General features: G+C 39.2%; 1 protein-coding gene and 1 long non-coding RNA gene across 2 annotated transcripts; one reads left to right on the top strand and one right to left on the bottom strand.

The window, feature by feature from the left end:
• Positions 1-226: 226 nt before the first annotated feature.
• On the bottom strand, positions 227-1,805 carry LOC121938558. The gene is made up of 3 exons (XR_006105303.1): positions 1,754-1,805; positions 1,556-1,674; positions 227-337 (listed from the first exon to the last, which is right to left on the bottom strand). It is a non-coding gene; the product is annotated as an uncharacterized LOC121938558 (long non-coding RNA).
• Positions 1,806-3,601: 1,796 nt separating this feature from the next.
• LOC121938561 (neuron navigator 2-like) lies at positions 3,602-5,916 on the top strand. Its single transcript, XM_042481788.1, has 3 exons — positions 3,602-3,644; positions 4,858-5,058; positions 5,639-5,916. The coding sequence occupies exons 1-3, from the start codon at positions 3,615-3,617 to the stop codon at positions 5,762-5,764; spliced, it is 357 nt and encodes a 118-aa protein (XP_042337722.1). The 5' UTR covers positions 3,602-3,614; the 3' UTR covers positions 5,765-5,916.
• Positions 5,917-8,966: the final 3,050 nt, after the last annotated feature.

Genomic DNA, 8,966 nt, shown 5'->3' with positions numbered 1-8,966 from the left:
TCTGGGCCATGTCTTGTTAAGTTGCTCATTGCATTTTCCCCATGTTTTTGCAAGATTTCAATGTTGGAAGAGAGCTCTGCAGAGTCTGCATGACTGCCCTGCCTAAGTCTGCTCTTCTTCATGTGTTTTTTAGCTCACCAGTGGGTCTGCATCGCTGTCGCTCTGTGGTGGCTCTTTCCTGACACCTTCCCTCGGGGCAGAATAGCCATCAAATCCCATCCTCTGGGCGGAGCTGCAGCAGCGGGGGCCAATCAGATGGAGTGGGTGTGGCTGACCACGGGTAAGTGTCAATCACCCAAGCAGCAGGGTCCTCCCACGCAGCCCTGCGACCATACAGCTACAGAGACACAGAATGCAACACTGAAACACACTAGTATGTCATCCAAATTAGCATTGAGGAGTCATAGTATAGTACGTAACAACATAAAAAAGTCATGGTACAGTATGTCCTTCACAATAGCATAAAAAGTCATGATATAGTATGCTGTCAAAATAACATAGTATGATAGCGTAGTATAATAGTATGTCAGAATTAGAAACTTTTTTAAATCACTCCTTTATGAGATTTTCCTCTATTTTAATTAATCTATTTAATTTGTCTTTAAATTTATGTTTTATTTTTTTTTATTTCACTCTGTCTGGATTGGGTTTAATTCCATTATTATTACTATTATTTCCGTGTATACTGTTTATATACTGTTAATTACACCTACTCTTATTGGGTATGGGTTGTTACTGTTATTTTTGCTTTTCACTTATTTATTTACTTAATGTTTATTTAAAAGAGGACACAGCATATTAGTGGATATTAGTATAAAATAATAATAATAATAATAATAATAATGGTCCCTTGGCAGGTAACAGACAATAGAAATAAGGAAAGAAAGAATGAAAAAGGAAAAAAATAATACAAGATTTGATTGTATCTCTAGCTCTCATTATCACCAGTCACCCAAAATAGCATAAAAAGTTATAGTATAGTATGTCATCCAAAATGGCTTAAAAAGATATAGTGTAGTATGGCATCCAAAATGGCATAAAAAAGTCACAGTAATGTCGTTTAAAGTGGCATATCAAAAACATCACACTGTGATTCCTCTTCTGAGCTGATGAGAAACAGATTCCTCCCCTTCACTTCCACTCAGAGGTCGCATTCTGCTGATTAGCTGCTGCTTAATTGAATCAGATGCTAATTACATGCAGATTAAGACTACAAATTGAATCCATTTCACTTTGATGAACATACCCCGGTCCTCTGAGAGGGCAAATCTGAACCGTTGTATTATTCTCACACTCATTACACTTCGACTCCATTCAGCTGGATCCTTTAAAAAGCCTCTCAGGATGTCAGATCACGTCTCTGTATAAATCATTTTTTAATTGTTACAACAAAAATATCATAAAAATCCCAGGCCCCAAAATCAAAAATCAAATAAAAAAAATTACAAGTTCCCATTTACATAAAGTGCAAATGAAATGTTTTTGATATTTCAAGCTCACAGAGACAAAAACGTGTGTGTGTGTGTGTGTGTGTGTGTGTGTGTGTGTGTGTTACCTGCAGTCCCTCTCGTACGGCCTCCAGCATGTAGGGGATGATGGAGTAGTTCCAAAGGTCAGTGAACCAAACCCTGGATCCCTCCACGTCCATGGGACAGGACAGGAAGAGACGAGGTCCTGCCGTCACAGATCACAGAGGTAAGACGCTGATTGTTTCAACACAATGACATTTATCAAACGTGAGTCAGTATCTCACCGATGGTGACGTCAGAGGAGCTGTGTGTCTCCAGGAAGCGGTTGAGGTGGTGGTGCCAAACCCGCGGGATCCAGTCGATGATCTTCACCAGCTCCATGTTGCGTGTGCGGCTGCCGATCTCCGTCTCGATCAGCTTCCTCCTCAGGTAGCGGCCGAGGAAGCCTTTCACCGGCTCCATGTGGTTGGCACACAGCACCCACCTGATCAGAGAGCACAGGGGTATGTGACATCTTTAAAGTATTGTACAATATGGTTACAGTTTCCCCAGATTTAAATGCATCTGAAGACAATCTCTCAATATGTCGAGCTGCCACAGTGGCTGGAGGAGTGAGCAGCACTTTACCTGAAGTTGTGGTGGAGCTGCAGGTTGGGGGCAGATGATGTGGCTTGGCTCATGGTGCCGATGATGTAGGGGCTGAGAGGGGAGAAAAACACGGGTTATCCTTTCTTTTCAGGTAACACCAGTTTATTAATTACACTTGCACGATAATCAATAAGTCACTCGATATGTTGCATCAGAATATAGAGGTTGACAGGGAGTTGGTCTGCTTTGCATTGTGTGATACAACTTTTGGACTGTGAGGGTCCAAGGACAGATGAATGTTATATGTTATTTTGTATTCTTTATTTTGTAATTGTTTTCTTTTTGCATTTCACATAAAGCGTCTTTGATTACATAGGAAATCACTTTATAAGTCCTATCTATTATTATTAATATTATCATTATCACTATATTATTATCATCATCATTTTATTATTATTATTATTATTAATAATAATATGTTGTAAAGCCCAAATTTTGACCTGTGATATGAAGTGATATTTCATTGGTGACTTAAAATGTTTTAACTGAAAGTAGAGCCCTATTAGAACAGCAAACACTTCATATCACAGGTCAAAATTTGGGCTTTACAACATATTATTATTAATAATAATAATAATAATAAAATGATGATGATAATAATATAGTGATAATGATAATATTAATAATAATAGATAGGACTTATAAAGTGATTTCCTATGTAATCAAAGACGCTTTATGTGAAATGCAAAAAGAAAACAATTACAAAATAAAGAATACAAAATAAACATAACATTCATCTGTCCTTGGACCCTCACAGTCCAAAAGTTGTATCACACAATGCAAAGCAGACCAACTCCCTGTCAACCTCTATATTCTGATGCAACATATCGAGTGACTTATTGATTATCGTGCAAGTGTAATTAATAACTGGTGTTACCTGAAAAGAAAGGATAACCCGTGTTTTTCTCCCCTCTCAGCCCCTACATCATCGGCACCATGAGCCAAGCCACATCATCTGCCCCCAACCTGCAGCTCCACCACAACTTCAGGTAAAGTGCTGCTCACTCCTCCAGCCACTGTGGCAGCTCGACATATTGAGAGATTGTCTTCAGATGCATTTAAATCTGGGGAAACTGTAACCATATTGTACAATACTTTAAAGATGTCACATACCCCTGTGCTCTCTGATCAGGTGGGTGCTGTGTGCCAACCACATGGAGCCGGTGAAAGGCTTCCTCGGCCGCTACCTGAGGAGGAAGCTGATCGAGACGGAGATCGGCAGCCGCACACGCAACATGGAGCTGGTGAAGATCATCGACTGGATCCCGCGGGTTTGGCACCACCTCAACCGCTTCCTGGAGACACACAGCTCCTCTGACGTCACCATCGGTGAGATACTGACTCACGTTTGATAAATGTCATTGTGTTGAAACAATCAGCGTCTTACCTCTGTGATCTGTGACGGCAGGACCTCGTCTCTTCCTGTCCTGTCCCATGGACGTGGAGGGATCCAGGGTTTGGTTCACTGACCTTTTGAACTACTCCATCATCCCCTACATGCTGGAGGCCGTACGAGAGGGACTGCAGGTAACACACACACACACACACACACACACACACACACGTTTTTGTCTCTGTGAGCTTGAAATATCAAAAAACATTTCATTTGCACTTTATGTAAATGGGAACTTGTAATTTTTTTTATTTGATTTTTGATTTTGGGGCCTGGGATTTTTATGATATTTTTTGTTGTAACAATTAAAAAATGATTTATACAGAGACGTGATCTGACATCCTGAGAGGCTTTTTAAAGGATCCAGCTGAATGGAGTCGAAGTGTAATGAGTGTGAGAATAATACAACGGTTCAGATTTGCCCTCTCTCAGAGGACCGGGGTTATGTTCATCAAAGTGAAATGGATTCAATTTGTAGTCTTAATCTGCATGTAATTAGCATCTGATTCAATTAAGCAGCAGCTAATCAGCAGAATGCGACCTCTGAGTGGAAGTGAAGGGGAGGAATCTGTTTCTCATCAGCTCAGAAGAGGAATCACAGTGTGATGTTTTTGATATGCCACTTTAAACGACATTACTGTGACTTTTTTATGCCATTTTGGATGCCATACTACACTATATCTTTTTAAGCCATTTTGGATGACATACTATACTATAACTTTTTATGCTATTTTGGGTGACTGGTGATAATGAGAGCTAGAGATACAATCAAATCTTGTATTATTTTTTTTCCTTTTTCATTCTTTCTTTCCTTATTTCTATTGTCTGTTACCTGCCAAGGGACCATTATTATTATTATTATTATTATTTTTATACTAATATCCACTAATATGCTGTGTCCTCTTTTAAATAAACATTAAGTAAATAAATAAGTGAAAAGCAAAAATAACAGTAACAACCCATACCCAATAAGAGTAGGTGTAATTAACAGTATATAAACAGTATACACGGAAATAATAGTAATAATAATGGAATTAAACCCAATCCAGACAGAGTGAAATAAAAAATTAAAACATAAATTTAAAGACAAATTAAATAGATTAATTAAAATAGAGGAAATCTCATAAAGGAGTGATTTAAAAAAGTTTCTAATTCTGACATACTATTATACTACGCTATCATACTATGTTATTTTGACAGCATACTATATCATGACTTTTTATGCTATTGTGAAGGACATACTGTACCATGACTTTTTTATGTTGTTACGTACTATACTATGACTCCTCAATGCTAATTTGGATGACATACTAGTGTGTTTCAGTGTTGCATTCTGTGTCTCTGTAGCTGTATGGTCGCAGGGCTGCGTGGGAGGACCCTGCTGCTTGGGTGATTGACACTTACCCGTGGTCAGCCACACCCACTCCATCTGATTGGCCCCCGCTGCTGCAGCTCCGCCCAGAGGATGTGGGATTTGATGGCTATTCTGCCCCGAGGGAAGGTGTCAGGAAAGAGCCACCACAGAGCGACAGCGATGCAGACCCACTGGTGAGCTAAAAAAACACATGAAGAAGAGCAGACTTAGGCAGGGCAGTCATGCAGACTCTGCAGAGCTCTCTTCCAACATTGAAATCTTGCAAAAACATGGGGAAAATGCAATGAGCAACTTAACAAGACATGGCCCAGAAATTGGCAAGAAATTAGAAAAAAAAAATTACAAGAAAATAAGCAAAAAAAACAAAGACAAACAAGGAAATTACCCAGAAAGAAGTGCCAAAGATTGAGGAAAAAAATATTTACCTTTTTTTCTGTAATATAATTTTAATTCTAATTAAAATTATATTTTGGTTATTTTTCTTTCACCTTTTTTCCAAAATAATTTTTATGTCGTTTTTTTTGAGCATTGTGGGACATATCTTGCCAACTTCTTCATTGCCTTCCCCCACATTTTCAAAAGAAATCAACCCAATTTGCTTTTTAAGCATTTTCTTTAACAGGTTGAATAGCTTGTGAAAAGCATCTGAATGAAGCACATGAAAACTGATGTTGATCCAGGTTCCAAAAGGTTAACCTTGGAAGAAATGATTTGGCCAATGAGACTTATACAGAGACTTGTTTCTGCTGACAGATGAACATGCTGATGCGTCTGAAGGAGGCAGCGACGTCATCGAGCCCGCAGAGCTACGACAGCGACTCCAACAGCAACAGCCACCAGGACGACATCCTGGACTCGTCGCTGGAGTCGACTTTGTGATGCCAACACTGAGATCGGTTTTCAGGAGGAACTGTTCTCACCAGGAGAACTTCTTGTTTAGAGTATAATTTAATGCCACAAAATCCAGCCACCTTAATTTGGGTGCAGGTAACCCAAATATTTAAAAATTAAAAGGATCAAACTGCATTTCAGAAAAAAACGGGCAACAAAAGTTTTTTACTGCACTGCGCTGTTTTTTTTTTCTTTTGTTTGTTTGTTTGTTTGTTTTTCACCGCTGTGGCCCGTGGCTCCTCTCTCAGGAGCCTGACATCAGACAGACACAATAAAAGCACACAGCCTGTCACTCTCGGTGAGGCGGCGTCATTACATCACCAGCCATCAGCATCTTAAACACCAGCCAGGAGTCCGCCATCCTTAACTGAGCCACAGCATCAGCTCCAGCTCATCAGGCTGCGACGCTCCTGCTCCCGTCCAGCCGCAGCGCGTCTGAGCCGCCTGCAGGTGGCGATACAGACCCTCGTCTCTGGAGTGAGCCTGAGCCACCAGCTGCTGAGAACACATGGATGAACAACCAGCAGCTTTCTGCTCTTCCTCCTCCTCTGTGGTGGAAGTTTACGGTGCGATTGCTGGAGGATAAATCGAGCCAAAGTGAATGCTTAGTCCAACATCGTGCACCCCGAAAGATCATTCATTTTACATCCCAAACAGTTTGATTTGAGTCCTAGTTCCCACAAAAAACAAGGACATTCAGGAGGGAAATGCGTTAACTGGGAACATTCACCGTGGCTAGATTTATCCTTTTAATGTTTACCATCGTTATTCTATCTGTGTTGTAACTTTCTGCGTGACTTCACATTTTACACCTCTACGTTCTTGCTTTGACTCACAGTCCTTTGAAATCTTCATGCACATTGGCCCAAACAGGCTGTTGTAGCACAAATGTCTCTTGGTGCTGGACTGAACTGTAACAAACAATGCCTTACTCTTTTTCTAAACAGACTATGTGCATTAGCCGATTCTTTATTTGTCTAAATGGCTGTATACCTAACAGGGCTCCGAGTCGACTCCTCTCTCCTCGAGGAGCGGCGTCGACCTCTCATCATATCAAACACCGATGCCGAGGGATTGAATGAGAAGCAGTACTTTGGGTTTTAAACATTTAAGTTGTATGCATGTATGACCCAGTGCTGTGAAGCTGGTGTAAATATTTGGACCACTAGCAAGAAAGAAAAATATATAGATGTTTGTTTTGGTGCTTGAAATTTTGCAGGTTGATTGGGTGAGGGAAGTTTAAGATGTGCTGATTTTATACCTCATCCCCATCCTTTAACTGTCAACGCTCATAGTCTATGTGATTTTGTGATGAACAAAAACTGTCCTAACAAACATGTTGATAATTAAGTGAAATCTAGTGTATATGCTGCTTTGTTTATAGTGATATAATTCATCTGAGGTTAAAGGTATAAAGGTGCTTGTGTTTGAATGATTATGTAAAACGGTTTTGACATTTCTGTGGCGTAAAATATAAAAATATTTGCTTTAAACTTCCTGGCCTGCCTTCTGTGAAGGGCATGCGGACGTTTAACGCTCATGTTGTCCAGCACAGCTTCCAGTGCTTTCAGTGTTTTTGATCCTATGCAACATTCATTCAGATCTCCAAGCAGAAGCCAAAAGCTGAACATATATTTTGTCGCCCCCGTGTGTGGTTGTCAGCACTGTTGAGACGTACAGTGTAAAACCAGATCTGTGAGGACTTTTCAGTTTTGTGGCTCATGTTCTTTGTTCGTGTGTGTGTGTGTGTGTGTGTGTGTGTGTGTGTGTGTGTGTGTGTGTGTGTGTGTAGTTTATAGTTTATAGAGGCTCTCCTGCTATGGTCCTTGTAAGCACAAAGAGACTAATTCTCTGTTCGTCTTGCCTGCTCTGAGATGTGTGGATGTTGTCGAAGCATTTGTCTGTCAGTTTCACAAACTCAATGAATGTTTAGCCTTCTTTGCTATGTACATTTTTTTTATATGTAACATAACTTTGTAAATAGTTGATTATGTCGCAGCATTTTGATGACTTTTTTCTAGCCGATTTGTTACAGTACTTGAAAAAGGAGTATTTTGTGTACAGTCTCTTTACATCAGAGCAGATTGATGCAGTTTGTCATCACTGGTCTGTCCAGGGCTCGGAGAATTAAATCTGATATCACTGTACTAGTCTTAAGTTATTGTGTTCAATAAAATTAATGATTATTTATGATTGAATTTTGCCAAATTGTTCCTTTAAAAAATGAATTGAATTGAAAAACATGGGGAAAGGGCAATAAGCAATTTAACAAGACAAGAAATAAGTAAAAAATTACAAGAAAATTACCTAAAATTAAGAGAAAAAATGGTAAAATAATAGAAAATAACCCCCAAAAGTGCTGAAAATAAAATGAATGAATACATTTTTTCTGTAACATAATTTTAAATAAATGAGTAAATAATAATAGATTTATTTTTATTATTATTATTAATAATAAACTTTTATTTTTAAACAGATTTTATCAGTTTTAAGGCCAGCAGCTTCTTACATAAGCTGAAAACAAAACATGGTTATATTCTCAATATATATATTTTCAACAAATTAAAATACTGTCATTTTTATTAGTCTGACTCTCAGAAGTCCGAGTGCTACAGGAAAGAGACAAGTACACTTGCTTTTGCTCAAAAAGTGGAAAACCTACAACTCCCAGAATGCACGACACCGCAACGCCCGCAGTTGGATGACGTGTATGAAACAATATGGCGGCGAGCTGAAAACAACAGTCTCGTCGCAGTTAGGTGGTAAGCTAAAATGTGTTTTTAAAAGAGTTTATAGGCGGGAAATAACGCGGTACCGTTTTTTTAAATGTCAGCCTCCGTTTTTGAAACCGTATGACGCTTGCTTCTTGTCAACAAATCCAGGTATCACAGCCAAACACTGTACTAAAATATGTTTCTAAAACATGTTTGTGTATGTGCGGGAAATAAAATGTTGCTTTTGCTTCTTACAAGAGGAGACAGAAGTTAAATTACTTTTGGCTGCCATCTTTAGTGGAAGACATAAGCTGTAAATGCCAAAGCAATAGAGCGGTAAAGTAATGAGTCCCAAAACGCGGAAGCCCATTAGCCTTTTAGCTCGTCCGATTCCCTCGTCGTAAAGTCTGTGGGTTTTTTGAATTGGGTTTCCGGTAAAATGCTTTAAATAAGGTCTGTGGTTAACACAGGCTAAA

This window comes from Plectropomus leopardus, unplaced genomic scaffold (genome assembly GCF_008729295.1).
Source record: "Plectropomus leopardus isolate mb unplaced genomic scaffold, YSFRI_Pleo_2.0 unplaced_scaffold2992, whole genome shotgun sequence".
Classification (NCBI taxonomy): domain Eukaryota; kingdom Metazoa; phylum Chordata; class Actinopteri; order Perciformes; family Serranidae; genus Plectropomus; species Plectropomus leopardus.
The sequence above is the reverse complement of the archived record's forward strand: the minus strand, read 5'-3'. Positions and strand labels throughout refer to the sequence as shown.